At 51.2% G+C, this 26,202-nt stretch overlaps 1 protein-coding gene across 1 annotated transcript in view; it reads left to right on the plus strand.

Moving 5' to 3' along the window:
- The first annotated feature begins 2,096 nt into the window (after nucleotides 1–2,096).
- Nucleotides 2,097–26,202, plus strand: part of WSCD2 (WSC domain sialate O sulfotransferase 2) — a 50,512-nt gene continuing 26,406 nt past the window's right edge. The window contains exons 1-3 of the mRNA XM_004429858.3: nucleotides 2,097–2,475; nucleotides 12,278–12,392; nucleotides 16,820–17,004. Of these exons, the coding sequence (XP_004429915.2) occupies nucleotides 2,097–2,475; nucleotides 12,278–12,392; nucleotides 16,820–17,004 (679 nt within the window). The remainder of the gene's footprint in view (nucleotides 2,476–12,277; nucleotides 12,393–16,819; nucleotides 17,005–26,202) is intronic.

Consider the following 26,202-nt stretch of genomic DNA (forward strand, 5'->3'; position numbering starts at 1 on the left):
GATGGATGGATGGAAGGATGGATGGATGGATGGATGGATAGATGGATGGATGGTTGGATGGAGGGATGGGTTAATGAGTAGATTAATGGTGGATGGATGGAGGGGTAGGTGGATTGATGGATGGATTAAAGAATGGATAATAGATGGGTAGATAGACTGTGACTTAATAGATGGATGGATAAGCAGACTGATGGATGGATTAAAGGATGGTGGACAGATGGATGGGTTGATGGATAACAGATAGTTTGACCCCACAAGAACATGGATTTTTTGCTGTTTTGTTCACTTATCTATTCCAAGCGCCTAGAACAATAACTGGTGCATAGTAGGTGCTCAGTACTTAGTTCCTGAATGAATGGGGTGGCATATGGAGGACTCTACCTTGAACCACAGTTAAACTCCCATGCTGCTGTCTGGATCCTGAGGGGCTGTTACCATTCAGATCATCCACGGGCTGACAAATGAATGCCCCACATTGGCTGAAATTGTCATGGGGCCCCCTGCTGGTGGCAATATGAAACAGCATCAGCCAAATGGAGTTTCCTATTTTCTAATTTACGTTCTATTTTCCTCCTGGCTGATGATCCTGAACGTTTACTCATAAAGCAGTGGTTTGCAAACCTTTGTGCTCATTACCATTACTTGAGGGCACCTTGTTACACCTGTAGGCTTCCCCCTCCACCAGAGATTCTGGCTGGAGAGGTCAGGGATCTTCGTGTTTAACCAGGCTTCCAGGGGATTCTGAATCAGATGCTCCTCGGACCACATTCTGAGGGACTCTGTCAAAGGGTGAGCCACTGCTGGTCATTGGGAGGCAGTGGAGCTGGGCTGCTGCTTCGGGGGCTGTCTCTGAGTTCCCAGGTGATGTCCAGGCTATGTGGGAAAAGGACAGAGTCAAAAAGGCAGTGGTAGACACTCAGTAAATACTAGTGAATGGATACGTTGCTAAATAATCCTGCCTTCCTTCTTTTTCCTTTTCTTCCTTGGATAGAAGAGAGGGGCTATGGGCTTGATCTCTCCCACTAGAACGTGAGCCTGTGAGGGAAGGGACTTTGTCTCTCTGGTTCATGGCCTTATCTCCAGCACCTAGGACAGTGCCTATGACATAGAGGGTGCTCACCAAATTTGTTGGGAAAAAAATGAATGGATTTGATCTGGTTCAATATCAGCCACGTCCAGCAGGCTCTTCAGCAAGGACATAGAAGTACTTTTTGGACTTAAAGTAACCCATGCATCAGTGTATGTTTGACAAATATATAGGAAGTGCGGGGCGTAAGAACCTGTGTTTGTCAAAGATAGAGCTTGTCCCCAAACCAGGGCCCAATAGGATTCAAGCCCCCAAATTCCCAGTGTGGTTTAAAGGAAACGGCAGTCTTCTAGAAGACTCAGGACTGGGCTCCTGTCCAGCACCGCTGGACGCTTCGGCCATTGGTTTCCTCCCCTCTCTGCACTCTGCAGCACTCTGGGAATGTTCAAGAACCTTCGAGCTCTGGCCTCTGTGAGGAGGCTCCTTATTCCTGTGTCTGTGCTGTTTTGCAGGTGGTAGCCCCGAGCCTGGATCCTCGAGCGGATGGAAGCCCACCAGCTTCTGCTCTCACCAGGTGGACACACTGCATGTGGCCCCCAGCTGGGGAAGAGGCCAGAAACGGCCCTCGGTGAAATAACCCAGCCCCGACAGGCCTGAGGAGCCGAGAAAGGGAGAGATGTGAGCTGCAGCCTCTGGTGACCCACAGAACCCTCCTCTGATTGCTATTTTCAAAGTTCCTTGGGAACTCTCTGAGGCGAAGAACAAGATGTAGGAAAATGAGACCAACTCCTGGGCGCCCCGAGCTTCAAAACCCTTTTTGTGGCCCAAAGAAGCTCACCTTGACCTCGGGGGGGCTGGTGAGCTCTGTCCTCCCTTCTCCTGGCGTCAGCCGAGCACAGGACGTGCCCTTCCACTCTGGTGTAGTGTCACCTTTGCAGAGGGAATAAGACTGAAGACCCCCCCAGGGGTTCCATCCCTAAGGGAAGCTTGGGCAAGGGAGCCTCCCTTCCTCCCCTCCCCACCCCACCCCCAGCCGAGCCCCAGCGAGCCAATCCGGAATGATCCCGCTATGGCCAAGCTCTGGTTCAAATTCCAGCGGTACTTCCGCCGGAAACCTGTACGTTTCTTCACCTTCCTGGTGCTCTACCTGATGGCCGGGAGCCTCGTCTTCCTTCACTCTGGCTTCGTGGGCCAGCCCGCTGTCTCCCAGAACCAGGCCAACCCCGCTGCGGGGGTCCCGGCCGAGGGCGCTGAGCTGCCCTTCTTGGGCGACTTGCATCTGGGCAGAGGCTTCCGGGACGTGGGCGAAGCCTCGAGCATCGCCCGCAGGTATGGACCCTGGTTCAAGGGCAAGGATGGGAATGAGAGAGCCAAGCTGGGCGACTATGGCGGAGCCTGGAGCCGAGCCCTCAAGGGGAGGGTCGTCCGGGAGAAGGAGGAGGAGCGAGGTAAGAGGGGTGGGCATCTGGCACAGAGGGTGGCTGAGAAGGAGGGAGGGGGAGGATAATAATATAATAACAGCCGCCAGTCTCCAGGGTTTAACAGGAACCAGCCGTCATATAGTGATAGCTACACATATCAAGAGGTCTCGCTATCACCCCCATTTCACAGAGGAGAAATTGCAGCTCCCAGAGATGAAGTAGCTTTCCCAAGGTCACACAGCTTGTAAACAGCCAAGCTTGGATTTGAACCCTGCGTTTATCAGAGTTCAAAGTCTGACTCTGCCCTGCAGACTTTTTCAGTCCTTGTTAAATACACACGAAAATAAAAACAGCTGGCATCTACTGAGCACTTACTGTGTACCAGGTACTGTTCTAAGCACTTTGCATGCATCGAATTATCACAGCTCCATGTGGTAGGTGCTATTATTCCCATTTCAAGGATGAGGAGACTGAGGCACCAAGAACCCAAGGTTACATAGCTAGTCATGCAGAGCTTCTGCTGCACCGCATGGCCTCTCATCCACCTTGCTGGGTCCCTTGCTGATGGTGCTTGGGGGACATCATTGCCCTGGGCATACTTTGTTGCATTTTCTTAGCCTTTCGCAGTCCAAACGGGCTTTTCTTTGTGAGTGCATTACTCTATTTGATTTTCACTACACTTCATGGACTTGAACGAGGACTATGATCCTATACCCAGTTAACAGAGGTGGAAACTGAGGCTTGAAGAAGTGAAGACACTTGCCCAAGGTCGCGCAGCTGGTGAGCGGCAGCGCTGGAGTCCTAATCGGGTCCAGCTGGCCTGAGCACTTGGCTGCATGACTGTCCCCCGGAGTCTGCGGGTGTCTGCCCATCTGACCAGCATGCTGGGGAGGACCCTGCAGCCCCTGCCATTCATGAGATTAACACGAATGGACGTTTCAGGAATCTGGGCCGGATGGTTGGGAAGATCCACCGCCAATCAGGACAGCAGGAAGACCTCCCTAGGCCTTGTGTTCCCTGCCACATGTCACACTTCCGCTGTGATTCAACACCCTTCCTCCACCACGGAGGGAAGCAGAATCAGTGGAGGGGACTCAGCCTGGGAGCACATTCCCCTGATTCAGTCCCACCCTGCACCTGGCTCAGGGGCCATCCAGAAGACCCTACCTTCCCACCCGCGGGAATTTCCTAGATTTCTGCCTCTTCAAGAACCCAGTGTTCACAGAGAGATGAAGGAGAGGTGGGAGGTGGCAGACGTATTCCAGCTCCACCCCAACTGGCCATGTGGCCCAGGCAAGCGGTTTCACCTTCTCATGCCTCAGTTTTGTCATCTGTAAAATGGGAATAATGACTCCTCCTTCCCAGGGCTCTCCTGAGGGTTCAATAAGACAATGGTGGTGAGAACACCTAGCAGAATGCCTGGCACATAGTAAGTTCTTAGAGGTGATCAGGAAATTCTCGTGGATCTACCCGGAGAAGGGACCCCAACTTTAGGCAGGTGAAGTGTGAGGTGCTACATTAATGGAGAAATTGTGATGTGGCTTCTCTCTCCACCCTCTCCACTCACCAAGCTCCATCTCACCCCAGCCACTCCAAACTCCACCTGCAAGCCCCAAACTTTGCAAACACCAAAGTTTGTCACAAGGCTGTGTCTTAGGATACACTCCCATTATACTTAGGATAAATTCCAGAGTCCCTGCCATGGCCCACCTCCCCAACCACATCTTGTAACACTCCTCATGCCCCTCACCAGACCCCACCCCGCTGTCCTTCTTGCCGTTCATTGAACACACCAAGCCCGTTCCTACCTCAGGATCTTTGTAGAGGCAGTTCCTTCCATCTGGGATGCTCTTCCCCCAGATCTCTCCCTTCCTCCCTTCCTTCAGGTCTCCAGTCAAACCTCACCTTCCCGTAGAGGCCTCCCTGGACTGTCCTAACTAAAATAGCCCCACTTCGTACCTGGTTACAACCACATACGCCAGTTTTATTTTTGTCACAGAACTTATCGCCACCTGAAAGCATCTCATTTATGTGTTTGCTTCCTTGGTTATCGTCTCTCCCCCCTGCTAGACTGTCAGCTCCTTGAGGGCAGGGCTGTTGCCTGTCCTGGCCGCCTCTGTTCTATCAGCACCTGGGACAGCGCTCGGCACAAAGACAGTGCGCAATACCTACTGTTGAGTGAATGAATGTTGGATGCACAAATGAATGCGTGACCGTCCCTCTGCCTGGAGTGCCTCCGAGGGTTAGCTCTACTCCTCCTCCAGGTCTCACCTTAGCTTGCCTCCGGGAGATTGTCCCTGGCCCCCTCCAGGCTTGATCAAATGCTCCTCCTCTGTGCTCTCGGTCGTGCCCTTATATGAGTGGTACTTGCCTGTGCTTGTCCCCTGACACAATATGAATTCCTTGTGGCACAGCTGATATGTACAACAATAACATTATAAAATGAAAAGAGAGAAGGAAGAGAAAATAAGAAGCCCAGAGCCCAGAGCTCTCAGCAGGCAGCCATTGGAATCAGGCGGCGTTATTAAGAAAACACAAATCCAGCCTGTCCTTGATTAACTTCTTCAGAGTTCAGCGAGGAAAGACAACATATTAGATTAACACTAATAAAGACGAGACGCTTCTCTGACCTGATGCTAAACACATTTGGTTTTTCTCCGAGGCTGGTGAGGGCTCTGCTTGATGCCGTGATGGGGGACTTGAGCTGTAAAGGATTCAGAGCCCCCATCACGGCCAGGAGGGGAGGGAGGAGCTGCTCCCAGGCTGGGCTGGGCTGGGTGGGACCTTGGCAGTCACCTTGATAGCCCTTTACCTGCCCAAGCCTTGCAAGAGCCTGTGTTTTGAGCAGCCAAATCAGAGCTCAAATCCCAGTTCTGCATCTTGCTGGCTGTGCTGCATTGGGCAGGTCAGTCTGCCTCTCTGAACTTCCGTTTCCTTTTGGGGATAAAAAGTATTTAACATCAGATGATTATATAAGATAAATTGACTGTGTGCTCCCTAAGTGCCAGGCACCGTTCTAAGCATTTTACATCTATTACATCACATAATCTTCATGGCAACCCAATGAGGTAGACACTGTTATTAACTCCATCTTACAGATGGAAACTGTAAGCAGAGACATTAAGTAACTTGCCCAAGGTTATCCAGCTGGAGGAGGGGGAAACCAGTATTTGAACCCAGGTGGTTTGGTCTTATGCCCGAACCTTAACCACGGCATCACCTCACTTCTCAGTGCACAGAAAGTGCTCATCACAGAGCCTGGCACACTGTAAGCACTTAATACGTGCTGGCTATTATTCTTAATATTGTAATTCTGCAGGAGAAAACAGGGGTGTATAGAGGTGATATAAAATGACACTGCTAGTCGGGGGCAGAGCTGGAAGCCAAATCCAGTTTGATTTCAAAGCCTGTGCTGTTTCTGTTTCCCCCAATTACAAAGGGCATGGGTTGGGTGTGAAGGAGGACATGAGGAGATTTAGTCTGCGTTTTTGGAAGGGACAGAAGGGCACCCTCCCCATCTCCTCCTCCTAACCTGAAGATCCAGTCTGCAGGTGGTTGAGGGTCTGGTCTGTGTCAGGGACTGTGCATCCATACTCTCCTTTCAGCCTCATATTAGGTAGGAGTTATTGAGCCCCTTTCATAGAGGAAGAAACAGAGGCTCAGAGAGGTTAAGTGACTTGTCCAGTGGCACACAGCTGCTAAGAGGCCAAGCAGACTTCAACCCAATTCTGTCTGAGTTCAAAGCCCTTGTTCTTAACCACTGAGCTATACAATTCCCAACTCCATTCATTCATTCATTCATTCATTCATTCATTCATTCCATATTTATTGTATACCTACTGTGTGCCCTGCCCTGTGTTGGGAATGAGAGATGGAGACACAGTAATGATTCAAGCACAGTTTTTCCCTCTGAGGAATATTCATAGCCCCATAGGAGAAGACAGGCAAGTAAAAAGATAAATTAAATTTCCAAAAAATAACTTTTTTCCTGATTATCAAAGTCACACATGCTCACCAGAAAAATATTACAATACATTGAAAAAGAGAAAGACAAAAATAAAAGTGGCCCAGTCCCACCATCCAACAACAGCCACAGTCAACACTGTTGGTGTATGACCTTCCTGTCTTTTTCCTTTACGTGCGTATTTCCAAAGCATATATTTTTTATACGTAGCATTGTATTCTGCTTTTCCCCATTATAGCACTTTTTCATTTTCTTAAAAATTCTTCTACAATGAACCTAAATTATTTCTAATTTGAAAAAGTGATGGATAGTACTTGGAAATGGTTTTGAAAAGTGTTATGGTGAAGTTAGCCAGGGGCCTCCAGGATTCCAAGGGAGAGATCCTGTTCAGTCATGGGATGTATCTTGGCTGCCTTCCTGGAGGAGGAGATAGTTGAGCTGAGTCTATAGGGTCCATGGGCCTTGACCAAAAGGAAAGATGCATTCCTTGTACCCCAGAGAAGCCAAATAGGAGCAGGAAATTCAATTCCCTACACGAGGAAACCCAGATGGCACTGTAGTGGTCGTCTCGAAGGACCACCTTCCAGGATGGCAGTGAATCCCCAGCAGGGAAATAACTATTTCTTGAGTCTCTAATCTGCACCAGGCCCTGTTCTAGGCTCAATGCAAAAATTAATCTTACTTACAGTCAATCTTATAATCCCTGTATTAGCGTCCTAGGGCTGCCGTAACAACGCACCACGTACTGGGTGGCTTAAATCAACAGAAATTTATTCTCTCACAGTCCTGGAGGCCAGAAGTCTAAAATCAAGATGTTGGCAGGGCCGTGCGCTCTCAGAGGCTCTAAGGGAGAACCTGTTCCATGCCTTTCTCCTAGCTTCTGGCATCGCCAGTGACCCTTGGCATTCCTTGGCTTGTGGCTGCATAACTCCGATCTCTACCTCTGTTCTCACATGGCGTCCTCCTTGTGTCTCTGTGTCTTCATAAAGCCTTCTTCTTATAAGGGCATCAGACATATTGGATTGCCCCCCTCCCAGTATGACCTTATAACAATGAATTACATCCACAATGGCCCTGTTTCCAAATAAGGTCACATTCTGCGGTCCTGGGCTTGACTTCAACATATCTTTTTTTTTTTTTTTTTTTTTGTGAGGAGATCAGCCCTGTGCTAACATCCGCCAATCCTCCTCTTTTTTTGCTGAGGAAGACGGCCCTGGGCTAACATCTGTGCACATCTTCCTCCACTTTACATGGGATGCCGCCACAGCATGGCTTGCCAAGCAGTGCGTCGGTGCACGCCCGGGATCCGAACCAGCGAACCCCGGGCCGCCGCAGCGGAGCGCGCGCACTTAACCGCTTGTGCCACCGGGCCGGCCCCAACATATCTTTTTTTTAACGCAATTCAAGCCATAATACTCCTATTTTTTATTCCCGCTTCTCAGGTGGGAAAACTGTATCTCCAAGAGCTTGAATAATGCTGCCCGGCTACAGTAGTGCCAGGATTCGAACCCAGATCTGATTGACTCCAAAACTGTTCTCCTTCTAGTACACTGTGATGCCTCCTGTTTGTGAATCTACTCACAGACAGTAAATAAGGAATACAAATTAGTTCACGTTTAGCTACCCTTTTAACAAATTACCTTTATTGAAGACAGCAAAATTTCTTGAAAAGGAAGATTAATTGAAGCCAATGAGAAAAGTACAGGAAAAAAAACACCATCAGGAGGGTTCTTTTCCAGATGCCTCTGCTCTCCCAGGCTCACCCTCACTGCTTTCTGTGCCTGAGATAAATAGCCTGGCTGGGGCGACTTTGCCATTTCAGCAATATTTGGATGGCTGTGGAAATGAGATGATAGATGGTGTGAACACGGCCATTAATCCACCCTCAAGTGGCCTGTGATTTTGCCCCTGTTTTGCATACCTGACCTCCCGCTCGTCTCCGGCTCGGAGAGAGATTCTGCCACCACAGCAGGATTTGAAGGCGGGCCCCTGGGAAAATGGCTGGAGTGGGTTGGCGGTAACCCACTGATGAGTTCAGTGCTCAGCGGGGTGATAGGATTCCAGGGATGGGGTCAACAGTTGTGATGGCCACAGCCTGCTCTGAAGGGTCAGTGGGGAAGGAGTCACCAGCCCTTGCTCAGGACAGGGGGAAAACTGACTCAATGTCTGTATCCTGACCCACAGAGCTCAGCCCACTCATCAGGCCACAGTGCGTACCACGGCCATGTGTCTCCAGAGCATCAGTGAAGGACTGTGTATCTTTTTCTCCCTCCTGTTGACGGATGAGGAAATGGAGGGTTTCATCACCTGTCATCCTACGAGTCTTTGAGCACCTGTTGTGTGGGACGTCACAGCCCGAGGCCTGGCCTAGTAGAGGGGGGGGGTGCGGTTAGAGAGTCTTTAAAAGCCCAGGCTTTGGGGCAGATTGCCCCATAGCCAAATCCCAGCTCTTTTCCTAAGGGACCCTTCCTTTCCCATCTTTCCCCGGCAGGTCTCTCAGGCTAGGATGGAGATGCCCTCCTCTCAAGCCGAGACCCAGTGTGGTCCATGGGAAGGGGCGGCTTTGGAATAGACAGGCCTGGGTGTGGTTTGGTCCAGACCCTCACAGCTGGGTGGACTCAAGCAACTTAGCTTGAGGGTCAGCATATTGGTCAGTGCTCCTTTGGTGGCAAGGGACAAACACCCATCTTGAACCAACTTAAGCTAAAGAAGAAAACGTGTTTTGTCTTGTCACTAAACTCTGGAAGGGGCTGGACTTTTACATGAATGTTTTGTGCCCTTTGCTCTCTCTCTCTCTCTCTCATCTCTGCTTGTCTCTGCCTTGGCTCAGTTCTTCTCCAACACAGACTGACTTGGGTGCCAAGGATTGTGGCCGTTGGTGGCTCTGGGCTTACAGAATGCCAACCTCATAATCCAGGGGAAACAGATTTCTTTCTCCCAGCTTTAATCTATAAGAATCCAAAGAATGGGTCGTGTGCCCTTCCCCGGAGCAATCACTCACTGGCTGGTGGGAGGGACAATACAATTGGCCTTGCCAAAGTCAGAGTCTCCCCATGGTCAGGAAGGGTAAGGTCTCTTAACAGAATAGGAAGAAGGGGTGCTTTGAAGGTGCAAACAGTACCATCACAGTCCACTCCTGCACTCCACAGTGGACGCGCGTGCATATGTGCACACACACACTCTTGTCCCCGTTAATTTGATTATAAAAATCTTATCTCACACAATCCTCTGTCCCACATATAGCCAAAGGCTCCTGCCCTTACCCTAAGGTGAGACCACCCAAAGTCATAGCACATCCAGCTCCAAGCCCAGCGTGTCTGGAGCATGAGCGTTCCTCCCCATCAGGTCTCCACGTGGCTCCTTAGGATCTTGAAGCCTGCGGTCCACCAGGAAGTGAAACCTCCCCAGTGTAAAATGGTTGGAGGATAGACCTGGGCTTAAATTTTAAGTGAGACACTGATAAGCTGTAGGAACTTGGACAGATTCCATAGCTTCTAATTCCACTTAGAATAGAGGACGAACAGAAGCCACGTGAGGAGTGACCAGTCGGAACATACACTATGCCAGAACTGAGATTCACTTCTAAGGCAGACAGATGTAACAGTCACTGGGATCAGTTTCCTCATCTGTAAAATGGGTTGATATGAAGGGTGTGAGAGTTGAATGAAAACAATTAGGCATGTCCCATAGTAAAGCAGACAGCACATAGTAGGTCCTCAATACCTGAGAGTTTTGTTCCCCCCTCTCTCTCTCTCACACACACACACACACACATGCAATCTGTCGATCTGATGACAAAGACCTCAAGTTGCCAGAATAACCTTTGCCCCTTCCTCTCTCCATCTCCTCTCCTTCTGTCCTATCCCTTCGTCCCTCCCTCCCTCCTCCCTTCTTCTCTCTCCTCTTTTCCCTCCTCCTACCATCCTACAATGCATCCTCGGACACTGTGTCCTCCAGTGAACTATGGAGCTAAAGTTGGTGTGAAGCCATCACCAGCGTGGCCCGTGGACGTTCCCTCTCCCAGCTCAGGTGTGAACGGCGTCCATGCCCCAGGTTGCAGGGCCATGATTCCTTCTGTGACAGGAGGGGAATTTATTGTTGAACAAGCACAGTGACAAGACGTGGGCTTCTCCAGAGCTGTCACCCTCTGACGTGCCCGCTCCAGGGAGGCGATGTTTCTTTTAAAGATGGACTGTTCTTAGTCGACCAAATCACCTCTGTCTTATGAAAGAAATTCAAGGTGATCGAGGTCTAGACACATTCCAGCGGGGCTGACAAATTCTACACTTAGCAGTGCGGCATTGAAGGGCACGATTGCTCAGCTATAAACCTTTATCGTCAGCTAGGCTCTGCTCTCCTCCAGGCGTGAGGGAGGCAGGGAGCCCACAGTTTAGACAGACAGCAGCCTCACCAGGGAGAGTGATCAGTGGCATGTAGCATTTTCCTCCATCCTTCCTTATGACGGCCGTTTAGTTCTGAGGGCTAGCTAGATCCTCAGTCCAACCTCCAGTTACTCCCAAGTGGAGTAGTGGACAGAGCACTGGTTTGGGGCCCCCTGGACCTGGATTTAAATCTTTGTCCCAACACCAACTAGCTGCGGGTCTCAGACAGGCCACTTCCCCTTTCTGGGCCTCTGTTCAATCATCTAAGAAAAGAGCGTGAGAAAGCCAAAGCTTCCCACTTCACTAGGGTCATCGCAGAGATCCCCGGATGCAGGAAGAAGCAAGCAGGAGTTCAGAACGTAGGCTCTGGAGCCGGATTGCCTGGGTCCAATCCTGGCTCCACACGTATATGCTGTGTTTCCTTGGGCAAGTGACTTCACCTCTCTGGGTCTGTTTCCTCTTCTGTATAGAACGGGAATATTAGCACTTACCTCATAGGGTCATTGTAAGGATTCAATGAGGCAAAATGCTACAAGTAAGGCATTTAGCAAAGTGCATGTCCAAATTAATAATAATAATTGTAAAAACATATAGGAAAAGACTTTATAAACTGTAAAGTGCTATCTTCATGTGTAAGAATCACTATTTACCATGAAGTACAGGAACACGTTTACTACTTTAAGAAAACCACGTGAATGGTTTATAATTGGATGGTTGTTTACGTGATTTAAAATTTTCCTTTGGATGGAAGCATTCACCTTGGCCCCCCAATATAGGCAAACTGTAAAGTGCTTACACTGCATTGTGAATGGCCAGTTTCTTATTCCACTCACCTTAACCTTGTGCCTATTATATGCAAGACACTATGGTAGAAACATTTACACAAATCATTCCATTTTAACTTCAGTGGGTTGATATTTTCATCCCCTCTATGAAGAAAACTAGACCACAGAGAGATTACTTGGCCTAAACTCACTAGTCCAATGCTGGAAGGTAACAAAAGTGAGATGAAGACCTAGACCTTGAGATATCCAAGTCCAGTGTTCCATCCAAGGAAAAATAAAATCTGAAGGCAGCTTGTAGAGATGATAACAAGTATCAAGTATCAAGCTTTTCAGGGCTGTCTTAACATGGCTCATCTGCTTGGTGCTTGGGAATGACCTTGGCTTGGATTCCTGGGTGCCCAGTGTTCACCAGTAGAGCCCAGAGGCTTGACCTTAACCTTGGTGGAAGAAGGGTCCCCTCCTTGTCTCTGCTGGCCTCCAGGGCCCACAGCCTTACCCACTGGACTCATTGCCCTTGTGGATCAGGTTCTGCTAATGCACATGACTGTTGGTCTCTCTTGTTTCTGCTTCTCTGCTCAGAGGAAGGACATTGGTACCAAACGGTCAACAAGTCCACATAGCCAGAGGCACACTGGTTACTCCTGTAACTCTTTCAGCTTTGTCCCCAGCCAGCTCTGACTCTTCTCCTCTCCCCAAAGCCAAGTACATCGGCTGCTACCTGGATGACACCCAGAGCCGGGCCCTACGAGGCGTCTCCTTTTTTGACTACAAAAAGATGACCGTCTTCCGTTGCCAGGACAACTGTGCAGAACGGTAGGGCCCCGACATTGCAGGCTCCGTTCATTTCAAACCCCTTCCTTCTCAGGTCCCCTGCCTGTGGTGTTCTTTCCTTTTCCATGGAAAGGCGTGGGGGAGGATGAGCATGTGGGTACAAGGAAGGAGGGATGCGAGGGCGTGTGTGTGTGTGTATGCGCGCACACATGCATGCAAATGAGCAGCATTGTTCGGGAGTTGGTCTATGGGAGTTTGTGACTGTGCAGCCGTGTGAGGCTGTGCCTAGGAGTGAGTGTGTAACACGCAGTGTACAGGGTCAGCTCGTTATGTTTGTGAGCTTAATGCCAATACACTATTATCCTTAAATAATAGTGGTCGTGTGTGCAGGAGACTTTGTGAGTATGTGTGCAGGAGTCCAGAATTGTGCTTGTGTGTGGGAAAAGCACGAGTGTGTGTTGATGTGCATGCAGGTGTGAGTGTGAGCGTGAGGCTTGTGAGATGCCCGTGGGAGGGGTGAGCTGGGAGCCTGGGTATCAGGGGTATTTAATGGTTTCCCAGCAGAGAAACTCCTTGCTTTTCCCCCAGGGAGAAACACTCACCTATCCAGACAATGTTTTCCAATCTAAGAAGAAAACGGTGTTCTTGATTGGCACATGCCCTGGGGGAGGGAGCTGACTTTCCAAGAGTGGACGAGGCCCCAAAGCCCTGGGGAACGGGAAAGGACCCTCAGTCCAGGCCTGGGCACCAGCATTGCTGCCCTGGGGACACTGGGGCATGAGCTTATGTCCTGGGTCCCTTGCTACCTTCTCCTCTCCATGTGTCCTGGGTCCCTTGACCTGGGGTGGCTTGTGAAGAGGCCTCTGATATGCTCACTTTCAGACTCTGGCCGGCTGGCTCTGGAAGTCACAAGGTCTGAAGGACCTCAGCCGCACGGCTGGAGTGGAAATGGGCAAGTGGGTGGCCGAGGGACTCTTTCCTCTGTCCCTGCTTAGGAACCCCTGTCCCCTTATAATCAGCTGCCCGAGCAGTCCACCACTGAAGTCCTGAGCCCAGGACCCTCTCCAGCTTGCAAAAGATTCTGAACCCTTGATGATATTGAGTCATTCACTTATTTATCGAGCTGTGGGGAGACAGAGGTGAATTGCACAGATCCATGCCATCACGGAGCTCACAGCCTGGGTGGGGAGACAAGCACGTAAGCAGCAAAGGGCAGTGTGGCGAGATGGGGTTGAGGGGGAATAAATCACACACTGTGGAAATGCAGAAGAGGCCCCCAACCTGCCTGGAGTGTCAGGAGAGACTTCTCAGAGCGGGTGGCAGCCGAGGGGAGTTTCCAAAGATGAGTCAGATCAACTTATGTAATTCAGTTCGGTTCAGCAAATATTTATTGGCTGCCCACATGGGCTTCCAGGCGCTGGAGAAGCAGAGATGAGTCAGCCACAGCCCTGCTCTCAGGGGCTCCCCAGCCAGTTGGGGCGACAGAGGCATGAACAGGTGTGGGCCATAGAGAGCAACAGCTTACACTTAGTGGGCGCTTGCTCTGTTGCAAGCACTGTTCTCAGTGCTTTGCAAATATTAGCTCTTTAACCCCCACAAGATCCCTACCAGGCAGGAATGTTATGATCCACATTCCACAGAGGAGGAAACTGGGGTATGGAGATATCAAGAGTGATGGGTGCTAGGCTGGGAGTGCTAGGTGCGGGGAGGTCGTGAAGATTGAAGGAATGGAGGGTTCCACAGGGAGGGCTCAGGAAGAGTTACAAAGGTGAGCTCTTGAGCTGGGTTTTGAAGGATGAATAGGAGTTTTTTAGGTAGGCACAGTAGGACAGAAATAACAGCATACTCAAAGACCAAAACTCCTGAAACATCCTAAATACCCAGCATCCTGGGCTGTATGGGGTGCACAGAAGTTCCCAGGGGAGTTGTCAGAAGGGGACGCCCACTGACACAGGGTCTTGAATGCCACCTAAAGCATTGGCCTTGAGGGCAATGGGGAACCACTGGAAGGTGTTAATCTGGGGAGTGGTGTACATTCATTCAACAATATCCTGGGTGTCATCCCAGGATATGGAGATGACCCACAGGGTCACTGTCCTCGTGGAGAATATATTCTAGAGCAAGAGACAGGCAATTTACAAGAGAAATAAAGGAATAAAAAGATCATTTCAAAAGTGATAAGAGCCATGAGAAATAAGTCAGTGTGGTGGAAGAGTGCCCAGTGGGAGAGGTGACATCAGGAGGGGGGTCAAGCGTCTCTAGCTGGACATCGCTGCTCTGACATTCACGCCCAGCTGCACATTGGCATCACTGGGACACTAAAACTCTCACTGTCCAGGTCCCACCCGGGCCTGTTCACTTAGACTGTCTGGGGGCGGGGCACAGACATGGCATTTAAAAAATGTCCCCCAGGTGATTCTAATGGGCATCCAGGTTAAAGAACCCCTGAGAGTAGGGTTTGTAGGCTGAGCTAAGCCATCTGGATATGTATGTGAGTGCAGTGGAAGCCACTGGGGGGTTTAGGCAGTGGAGAGGTGTGATCTGTTTTAATTTCTGAAAGATATTTCTGGCAAAGGAGACAGCAGTGAGATCAGGGTCAATAGTCTGGGGCCCTCTCAGACACTGATGGGTGACCCTAAGGATAGTGAGGCTGCCTCCATTTCCCTTCTTATACTTGGTTATCCATTGCTGTGTAACAAGTTATCCCCAAATTTAGCATCCTAATACAGTAAACATTTATGATGTCACATGGTTTCTGAGTGTCAGGAATTAGGATTGTGGGAGCAGGATGAGCGAGGTGATTCTGCCTCCGTGTCTCTCAGGAGGCTGCGTCAAGATGTCAGCAGGGACTAGAGACATCTGAGGGCTTGACCGGGGCTGGAGGATCCTCTTCCAAGACGGGCACTCACGTGGCTGTTGGCTGGAGGCCTCAGGTCCTCGCCACCTGGGCCTCTCCAGGGGGCTGCTTGAGTGTCCTCACAACATGGCGCCTGGTTTCCCCCAGAGAGAGCCATCCAAGGGAGGGAACAAAGAGGAAGCCGAAATGCCTCGTATGACGGAGGCTTGGAAATCACATACCATCTCTTCCCCCATCATCTATTCAGGAGAAGTGAGTCACTAATTCCAGCCCGCACTCAAGGCAAGGCAAATGAAGCCCCACCTCTTGAAGGAAAAACTATCCAAGAATTTGTGAACACACTTTAAGACCACCACACTGCCCCACCTGTGGGTCCCTTGGCGTAATTGTTCTTTCCCTGGCCAAGCAGCCGTGGAACCCCCTTCTGGATGTCTCCCTGCGCCTCCACTCTCCTCCACCTCAGACTTCATCCTGTCTGAGCATCCTTTCTGCCACTTGCTTTGGAATTGATAACACCCACCGGGCCTTTTTCTTGGGAAGTGTTCCTTCTATCAGTGGGTCCAATGATACAAGAGGGGCCCCAGGGGCGCCTGAGAACTGGGGCTTGAGAGAGACAGAGACTGAGACAGACAGGTGGGAGAAGGATGCTGGCCCAGCTCCGGGATTTCAGTGGGATCCAGGCACCAAGATGCCCAGTTAGTTTAAGCTGCAGCTGCCCAGGTGCCCATGTGGATCACATGCCACCCCGAGTAGCTGGGGTGTGCAGAGGCACGAGTCTGTGTGGGTCTGTCTCTCCAGCCGGCCCCCAGAAGTCCAGAGTGAGGGTGGGAGCTGACAGTCCCTGTTAGTTCTGCCTTATATGACCTGTGTTTTGCAGGCTGCTCCCCGAGGAGACCTCGTGGTTCTGGAGAATGCCAGAGGCCACCTTGGGCAAGCGGGCTGAGCAAGGCTTGTCCTGCCCGCCTCCCTGCAGAGCTCCCCCCTGGAGCCAGAGCAAGAAACGCCCCTCTCATCTGTTTACAGGATGGGTGTCCACTAAAAGTCCTTTTTAGGAAACGATGCAGTGGCTATAAAAAAATAGTTGAAAACCTGGCAGTGCCTGGATTTTTTTGTTTTAGCGGAAGGAATTTTTTACTTGGCTGGATACACAACCTCGGTTTTGCTATCTTCCAACGGGAGGCAAAAGTCCCTGCCTCATCCCCTCGCTCCAGCTCCTCTCAAGGGACATAGGGGCATCATTCCTGGGGGCGTTTCCTGGAATGAAAGGGCTGGATTCTAGGGCTATGTTTGGCTCATGGCTCTAGACAGGGAGGCACAAGAGAGTGGGGTGGGGCAAAGGACCACAGGATGTGAGGGGTGTGTGTGTGTGAAGCATGCCATGTGCTGAAGGTGTATACAGGTGGTGTGAACATGGACATGGTGTGTCTGTGTGGGCGAGTATATGGGGGTGTAAGACATCAGGCGGGATGAGGCAGGTGGACCTTTCCAGGCAGGTCCCTGACGGTCCTGGTCCCCAGAGCGCCCCCATCCCCTGGGGTCTCCAGGCCAGGTGAGTATCCCTCCCGGGGTCTCCATGGTGGCACCTCCCTGGCCTGACAGCAGCTTCCCCCAGGGGTTACCTATATGCCGGGCTGGAGTTCGGCGCCGAGTGCTACTGCGGCCACAAAATCCAGGCGACAAACGTGAGCGAGGCCGAGTGCGACATGGAGTGCAAGGGCGAGCGGGGCAGCGTGTGCGGCGGCGCCAACCGCCTGTCGGTCTACCGGCTGCAGCTGGCCCAGGAGTCGGCCCGCAGGTGTACGTGAGTCGGCCCCGCCCCCTCTGCGGCTCCGCCCTTGGCCTGCTGGCCGCAGCCCTCGCCCACCTGCATGTCTGCCCTGCACCTTCCGTGGCTCCCCATCCCTCCAAGCCCTTGGCTGCCCTCCAAGGCCGCCACAGTCCTGCCCCAGCCTCGCCTCCCACCCCACCCCTGGCAGAGACTTTTGCTCCAGCTACTTCAAATGCTTCCACGTGCCCTCTTCTCCCCCTCCCCTCTTGAATTGCCTCCTGGGCCACTGCACCCCTCATTCTCACCCGTCTTCCTCCTTAACAAACCCAGCTAGAGCCTGAGCTTGGCCTTCCTTCCTGGTTGTCTGAAAGCAGACTCTCTAACGAGGAGGATGACAAGGGTGATGGTGACAACAGCAGCAGCAAACACTCCGTCCTTCTCTAAGTGCCTTGTGTGCAGTAGCACACACAATCCTCACAGTGACCCTTGAAACAGGCACTGTTATTCCTCTGCTCCCATTTTACGGATGAGGAAACTGAGGCTCCGTGTCACATGGCTCGTAAGCAGTGGAGGATTTAAACCGACTCCAGAGCCTGCCTCTTTAATGCTCCGTGGAGAGAATTTCTCTCGCTCATCAGTGCTTCAGGCTCGCTGGAGAAAGCCTCCAGTTTCCAAACTGAGGGAGGGAGGGGGGGATGAACAGGAGAAGATAGGAGCTGGCCCCTCTTCTGTGGACGTTGTCCCATTGTTCCCTTTCTGGGGGTTGAATAGCATAATATCTGTTCAGCGGGAATCTGCTGTGTGCCGAGCACTCTGCTGAGCCCACTGCAGGCCGGATCTCATTTACCTTCCCTGCCGCCTTTCCAGGCAGTTACCACTGTTGGTGATCCCCTTTTTACAGCGAGGAAACTAAGGCTTAACGAATTTAAGTAAACCTGCCCAAGGTCACACAGTCTAATTAAAGATGACCTTCCGACCTCTGAAAAGAGCTAATGGCCTTGACAAAACATGGAGGCTGCGGTTTCTGCTGGTGACCCTTCTGATGCAGTCCGGAGGCAGAAACAGAAATCCGCAACCACACCTCTCACCCCTGGGCCAGCGCTTCCCAAACTTAATGTGCCAGTGAGCCCTATGGGGATCTTGCTAAAATGGAGATTCTGATTCAGCTGGCCGGGGTGAGATTCTGCATTTCTAAGGAGCTCCCCGGTGATGCTACCATGCTGGTCCAGGGACCACACTTTGAATAATAAGGCCTTAGACCTCAGTGGCGCTGACAAGGCCCACCCAGAATGTAGGCCTGCCCACACAGGTGGACTTGGCAGAACGTTAACACCTGTCTGCGTGCAGAGAGAGGCCTCTTCCGTGTGAATGTCACTGTTTATAAAAATTCATTGTTGCTTTGCTTGATAATGTTCTGTTTTTCAAATCCCATGTTTTTGGAGCCCCGTTCAAGCTTTGCTCTGCGATAGGGTCGAGCATGCAGCCACTTTGCAAAGGGGCCAGTTTCTACATACAAATGGATGAGCCGTCTACCTCCCCATGGTCCCCTCAGTTCACCCAGGTCTGAAGGTCTGACTGGCAGAGGACAGAGACCGTGTATGAAATCCAGGCTGGAGAATGTCCACACAGCAAGTTTCTGGTTTGGCCATTAGTGTACTGAGGTTCTAATTTGATGGCAGGTTTGTCGTCCTTACCACTGATCCTTTTATGCCAATATTTATGTTATTTTGATGGTGACTTTGATCATTGAAAGAGATGGTCTTAGAGTTGTAAGTATTTAGAGGGAAAGCAGCTGCCACTGAAACCTCCTAGTGGATGAGATAACCAGAATTGGGCTGTGGATGTCATTAGCCTGATATTAGCCAGCACTCCTTCTGGCTAATGTTCAGATTGGCTGGGTAATCTGGAACATTCTCTCTCTCTCTCTCTCCCCCTCACACACACACACACGCACACACACACACACACAATTGTGGGGGATCACTGGTATAACAACACTGTCAGGGACCATCAAATATTTTTTATTCAGCTGAAATATACAGGCCTCAACACACGAAGACCACTAGATCCTGTTACAATAGGGTGTGTTTTGCCCTTGTAGCAGGGGGAGGGCTGGGTGGTTGCTGGAGAGCAGCCCCCGAGGCTGGCAGAAGTGTTGCTGCACCCCTCAGCTTGCCCACATTTGCAGAAGCAAAATTACCCAAGAGGTATTCTGTTCCATGTGAGAAAGAAATCTTTGTACTTATGTCCATGAGGGGGAACACATTCATTTCTACTGAAAGGGGGGTCCTGGATGCTCTACGTCCCCTCCAGTTGTTCTGAATCACCACTGAACAAGGTTTCAGGCTTGGGCACCTTCAGCTGGAGACTCTAGAAGAGAATCTAAGCCTCATTAACCTCAAGGCTACTATGGCTGAGACGAGGATGGAGGTGGCTTGGATAAGGAGACAGATGGTTGATGATGTGTCAAATTGGGACTCCTGGTGAGCTCCCAGTTGGCAGTATGCTGTATGGAGAGAGCATGGGGACCGTTCATTGAACTGAAACGTGTGATGACCTCCCACTTGGATTAGGCACAGAGAGGATGGATGGAGAATAAAGCACAGCCCCTGCCCTCAAGGAGCTCACCATGTAGTGGAGAAGTAGACCCAGGACTGGTGGGATCTGTTCAAGCATGCGGGGTATGTTCAGGGCATTGCAGGGGCTCTGTCTGCAGGAGCCGAGGGAGCAATATTTAAGCTGAATCTCAGTCTAAGGAGATTTCCAGGTGAAAGGAGGAGCCATATATTCCAGCCATGAGCAAAAAAATCCAGGCCAGCAAATGTCGTGCGTTGGATGCCCTATTGGAAGCACCCTCCTCGCTGATGTCTCATTTTACAGTTTTAGAAATTGAGGCCCAGAGAGCAGAAGTGGCTAAACTGACCAGCCCTTGGGGAGGCTCCACAGAGCAGGGCTGTTTGGTTAGGGCCTTGAAGATGCATAGGTCTTTGCCTGGTGTGGAAGAGAAGGCTCTCCAGAGTCAAGACAAGTCATCAAGGGATGGGAGAGAAATCTAGGCAAAGGAACAGAGTGTGCAAGAGCCTGGAGGTAATTTCAGGAAATGATAGGCAGGCATGGGTTTTTCAAGGCAAGGGTGCTTCTTAGGGACCGAGCTGGGACCCAGTCTCTGACTCCTAATTTGGGTGCTCACTCACTACACTGCTGCAGACACCTTGACCTCTTGGATTCTGAACCCCATCTCCTCTCTTTTGGGGGAACTCCTTGGCTGCAGCTCAACTCCTTCCTTCTCTGGCCCCTGATCTCTCCTCTGCCTTGTTTCCTGACTCTAAGCAATATGGAATCTCCACTGTCTTTCCTCTGACCCAGTGGTACCCTTGGCTTCCAGTTCCTGGGATCTGATTTATACACAGATAAGTCACAAAGGGAGGCCTTCCAAGTTACTGGCGCATGACACTAGCATGTATTACATCAGGCAGAGAAATGAGCTGACACTCCAGGAAATAGGTATGGTGGAAACCAGATTCCATGTGTAGAGTCATTAGTTCATATTAACACTGTGTCCTAATCATGTTTACCTGAGCAGTGTCACAGAACTCTTAATGATTGTGAAGATCCAAAGGAGGCTTATTATCTCCCAAACACCGCCCTGGTGGGGCGTCTGCCTTGCGTAGGAAGCCAGCTTATCTGTTTCTGAGGTGATGGAATGGTCCTACAGTGGCAAAAGCATTAAAAGGTTGACAGGGCAAATGTCTGCAGGCACCCCGCTATTCTGCCTTGACACACACTCTCGCACGCATGGACTCTTTGTCCTTGTTACAAGAGAACCGAGAAATGGACTTCCTTCTTGGTTGGAATACATTTTTCACAGCAGTTTGCTAAATGTGTCGGCAAGTGTAGCTTTCCCCCAGGGGCAGAGACCTGCTGGTGATTTGAGAACATTATGGCTTTATAGGATGTTGCAAGAAATTTCATTTGCCTGAAAGATTCTTGCAAGATATGCGTCGCAAGGTTCATTAGAACTACACTGAACATATACGTCAGCTCGTGGGTGGCTGTCCATGGTTCTGACTATCATTTAGTGCTGCCTAAGATGCCCATAACTGCAAACCAGCCTCTCCCAGGGCTCAGCACTTTTTCCTCTTGTTTTTTCTTTTCTATCTTGGTGAAAGAAAGTATTATGAACCTTACATTATCACTGAAAAAATAGATCCTTGGATTTATGATTCACAATTTACATAGTGGATTTTGTGTAGTGTTAGTTCTGGCAAATTTTTGTCTTTGCAAGTTAGAAGAGGAATTTTGTGCAATGCTTCATGCTCACGGATGCTCCATTCTAACCGCTTCTGCTGAAGGGGAGCCTCAGATAACCATGAAAAGTCACACTGGATGGATGGACCTTGTCTAGCTCCTTCTCTGCCAGGCCTGAGGCCTCTCCTTCCCCCTTGATATATGCCTGGGACCACTGCATTTTATAATTCAAATGGGCCTTCATGAGTTCTGCTGTGTAGGGCCAAGGGGATGATAGCCGGAAAATTTTTCTCCTTCTGTATCATGACGGGGGAGATTGGTTTTCTGTCCTTCCCTAAGCAAAATCCAGAAAGGCTATCGGAGCAATGTTTTGAAATCAGGCAGATATTGTGTCTATCCCAACTCTCTCACTTACTTGCTGGGTTGACTTTGGCCAAGCCGCTTATTTTCTGAGCCTCAAATGCCTCATCTGTAAAATGGGGACAATTCCAACCTTTAAAGATGACCCTGACCACGAAGTGAGATACAGCACGTAGCACAGTGCCTGTTGTGGAGCGGTTATCACGCCCCTTCTTCCTAAAATGAGAACTCCTCAATTCGGTCTGAGCAGCACCCCATTCAAGCTATTGGAATTGCCAACAGCTCGCAGGAGCCTTTGGTGATGCCTAAAAATAACTGGTTTGAATTCTCCTCGGACAGTTGGGCTCTTTGTGTAATTCAGTCTCTCTTTGATTATAGGTAGGCGCTAACAGCTCCCAGCTCACTGCGTTTCCTTCTCTCCGACATCTTTAATGCAGTGGAGCTTGGCCTAATTACCCGGGGGGTGGTGGCCTCTTTCAAACCAAGGAGAACTCTTCCACACCTGCCTCTAAGCTGATGCCTGGTGACATTTACCTCATTTTTGTGAAGCCCCAGAACAAAGAGATGATAGGACTTCAGAGATACTTGTAGCTGGTTCCGGGCTGTTCTTCATCTGCCCCCAGCAAAGAGAGTTGACGAACAGTTGCTCTGCTCGCCTCTTGCTAGTAAAAACCCCAAGCTGCTGAGGTCATGCACCCTCCCAGCTGGCCTGGCAATGAAGAGCTGACATTATCAGAATGTGGGGCAAGGGCTTTTGTGATCGTTGGACCCCTACTGCGGGGCCTGAGAGGGTTTCTGGGAAATTCAGGTGGCCGGCATGGGGTCTCTGGAGCCCAATCACGTTAGAATTGGGCAGGCCTCCTGCAGAACAGCAGAGAGGTGGGAAACCAGGATGTGATGTCAGACGAGGTTGGGGCCAGATCCCAACTCCGCTCCTCACTAGCCGTGTGACCTGGAAAGGCAATCGAATCTTGTTCCGTCTCAGGGTCTCCACCTGCAAAACAGGATAATAGTATCATCTACGTCATACGTTGCTGTGAGGATTAATTGAGATACTATATGTGTAATGCACTTAGCACTAATGACAGGCAGTGAAAAGCCAATATTTCCATTGTCATTATTCTTTAGTAAGTGTTGATTGGCAGGAAGACACTACCCGGGGTTGCTGCTACTGTCCACAGGCTGTGCACTGCACAACTCCAGGGGGCGCCATTTTCACAGACTATGGGCTGTGAAGAGCAGTGGCCCTGAACTCCATGCAGGATTTCCCTTGTGGATTAAACATGCTCCAAGATCCGAGATGTTGTAAGCTGGGCTCCCTCCCCCAGAGATAAGGATGCGAGCCTTGGTTTTCTGGGGAGGTGACCCCAGGATGCATCTGTAGGGGAGTGGAGAAGTGAGGCAGGGGAGACAAGGTCCTTGACAAAGCAGGTCACTCCTGAGGACAGCTGAAGCTTAATCCCACTGGGGAACTCTGGGAGATGATGGAGAATGTGCTCCAGAGGTGTCCCGCCGGAAGGACAGGGAGCTGCAGTATTTATGCGCTCACTCTCTCCCATCATAGGCTGAGGGTGGCTCCTGGGGAGATTAACTCCCTGGTAGGTCCAGCCTGTGCCTCACAGGCCCTAAGGCAGCATGCTGGGCGTTGACTGTAGGTCACTGTCTGCCTATACTGGGATGGTGAGTGCCAGGGGCGCATTGATGGGGCATTGACAGTGTCTACTATGTAGGATCTAGCCACTCTTCATGTATCACCGACAAGCAATGGAGAAAGGAGCAGGAAGAGACATTGACTGAGTCCTGGTTGGGTCTCAGGCACTGTAAATGCCATCGCATGGACTTCCACCCCAACTGTGCAGGGCAGATATGATGATCCCCATTTACAGATGAGGAAACCGAGGCTCAGGAAGTGAAGACACCTGCCCAAGGACACACAGCTAAGTAAGTGGCTGACCCAGGTCTGTCTGGATTTAAAACCAGTTCCCTTTCTGCTGGGCACCAGAGCTTTTTGCAAACAGGAAGGCACCTACCCATTGCTGTGGACGTCCAAAATTCTTTATATCACAGGAGAGTGTTAGGAAGGTTGAGGGATCCGGGCTGGCCACTTCTCTTTCATTTGTGGACATAAGAGATTCTTGAGAGACCCTCTCAACACTGATGCAGAGAACCGGCGACCCATTTTACAGATGGAGGAAATGAGGGTAGTGGGAGGATTAAATGTCTTAGCCACATGCATACTCGCAATGTTCTGATGGCCAAGCCATAATGGAGAGCAACTTGCCGAAAGAAATGGCCTCCAGAGCGCTCCCCAGATCCCTGGGACTCCAACCTTTCTGTCGGACATCATGAAGCCCTCTGTGATCATGTGGTTTCCCCCCAAAAGCAGACTGGGCAGGACTTTAGGAAGATCTCACATCCAATAGGTTAACTGCTTCTGGAACCAGCTTCCCAAACCTGTTCCCCTCCCCACACACCTTGACCAAAGAGAGACTCACAGCAGTAGCTCCTAATCCCTCTCTGGCCCTTTAAGGCCTCTGAAAACCTCACTTTATTTGGAATTCAGGGCTTTCAGCTCAGCCCTCCTCTCTAAGCTGGGAGGGTCAGGGACTCGTTCGTTCGCAGATGCTTAAATGTCAAAGGGAGACCACCCTCAGCAGAGCTGGGCTGACATAGTCTTCCTTCCTCTTCCCACCCTTGCAGTCTGGCCTCCTGACGTCCAGCAGGCAGGAGAAAATCATGTGAGAGATGCAGGGGAGGGATTCACCTTCCTCTTCCTCCTCTTTTCCGGTTAAGCCAAAGGGTGCTGGCAAGGGGACAGACAGATCCACAGACTTTTGCCTGCCCCCTCCACTGTACTCCCAGCACACCAGGCTCCCTCACGTCCATCTCTGAATGGTCCGCCCAATATTCATGCCTCCATTTTAGAGATGAGAACACTGAGGCTCCAAAAGGACAGGAAACTTGCCCAAGGTCAATGGCGAGAAAGGGCGGAGCTGCCCGTGGGCGCTGTGTGGAGAGCTGCCCATTCACCAGGGGAAGACGCTGCGTTCCAGGGAGGAGAAGCCAAGTCGGGACTAGAGTTCTTGAGTCTGCTGGCCGCTGGGCTTCTGTTCCTGGACCAGGGCAGCTCGTCCTGAGCCTGTCAGTTCAGGGAAGCACCATGGCCTTCTGTTGGGGCCATGGCCAGACAGGACGGCCTTTTCTGGAGCCCCTGGATCAGGGCTGGGCCCCTCAAGGCCATCTGCAGACACATGCTAATGTGGCCCTGTCAGCAGACTGAGCCCAAGAGACAGGCGCCCAGCTGGGGGAAATAGGAGAGCAAAGCATCCGACCACAGAGGTCCAGACGATGAGCATGTGGGCCCAGAGGACCCCGAGCGATGCCCTAATGCCCTCAATTACTCAGTCATGTCTGCAAGAGGCTACAAGGGTGACCCCTAGCAGCAGGTGACCCCAAGACCACCTTGGGTGCACGCCAGCTCTCTCACGCCCACAGTCAGACACACACACTCTGTACAGAGACTCGTATGTGAGGTCCACTGTGACACAAAGGACCTGGATAGACCCCAGCAGTGCCCCTGGTTGTGAGCTCCAGGTGAGAGGTCCCCACGCTCTCAGCATCCTGGGGAGAGACTCAGTCTGCGCTGGGCTCCAGCAGAGGGACTCAGCCCTCCTGTTACTCTCTCCTGTATGGTACAAGCATGAAGTGGCCTTTCAATGGGGAAACAAACAGTTTTGTTCTAACGTAGGTGCTGGCTGTTCAGAGGATTGTTGAGAAATGCCCAACCCCTGGTGACATTGAGCCAGTCCAGTGGGAGGGTGGCTGAGGCTCAGCCTGACCCTCTGCTAGGAGAGAGGAAGCCCACCTCTCAGCTACATGGATGCCAGGCAAGCCAGACAGAGCACCCAGGGTTGTGTCTCCACTCCATGGTGAGACTCACCCCCAAGAGGTCCCAGGCACAACCACACAGTCACCAACAGATTCCCGCTGTCAGATGCCACAGTCCGATGCCCACTGTAGGAGGCACCCCTGCCCACACAGGGTCCTGTATTCCCACATAGACAGACCCACGTGCCCTTGGATGAGCCAGGTCTACAGGGCCACATTTGTAGTCTCAGAGCTCGGCATCCACCTGCCCAAACAAGGTGATCTGTATTCACACTGCCACAAACAGTCACACACACACGAGATGCATACCCTGCCCCCTGTCACACACACTGTGCACAGGTGTCCCACCTCCCAAACGCACCCTCGCTACAACCAGACCCACAGGTCAGCCCCTCCCGCTCCACTGATGCACAGACAGACACACACCCCCATGCATGCCCAAAGACCCTTCACCCCTTCTCCTGCAGCTCTGTCTCCCCCTGAGCAGTCCTGTGTTGGGGGTCTCAGATCCCCCCCCAGCGTGGTGCAAGGGGACTCCAGGAACGATCCACCCTAGGGGATAAGAGCTGGTGGGCCTCAGACCCCTAAAGTGTACCCAGGACTGTCCCAGTCCCGAAGAGGCCTCCCTTGGCCTCAACCCCCACACCGTTGCCCATAGCAACCCTCCAGGCCCCAGCTGTGACCCAGGGGGTTATAGAAGGAGCCTTCGAATAGAGTCCTGGTGGGGAAGA

Source organism: Ceratotherium simum, chromosome 35 (genome assembly GCF_057802395.1).
Source record: "Ceratotherium simum simum isolate JZ-2026a chromosome 35, ASM5780239v1, whole genome shotgun sequence".
In the NCBI taxonomy this organism is placed as follows: domain Eukaryota; kingdom Metazoa; phylum Chordata; class Mammalia; order Perissodactyla; family Rhinocerotidae; genus Ceratotherium; species Ceratotherium simum.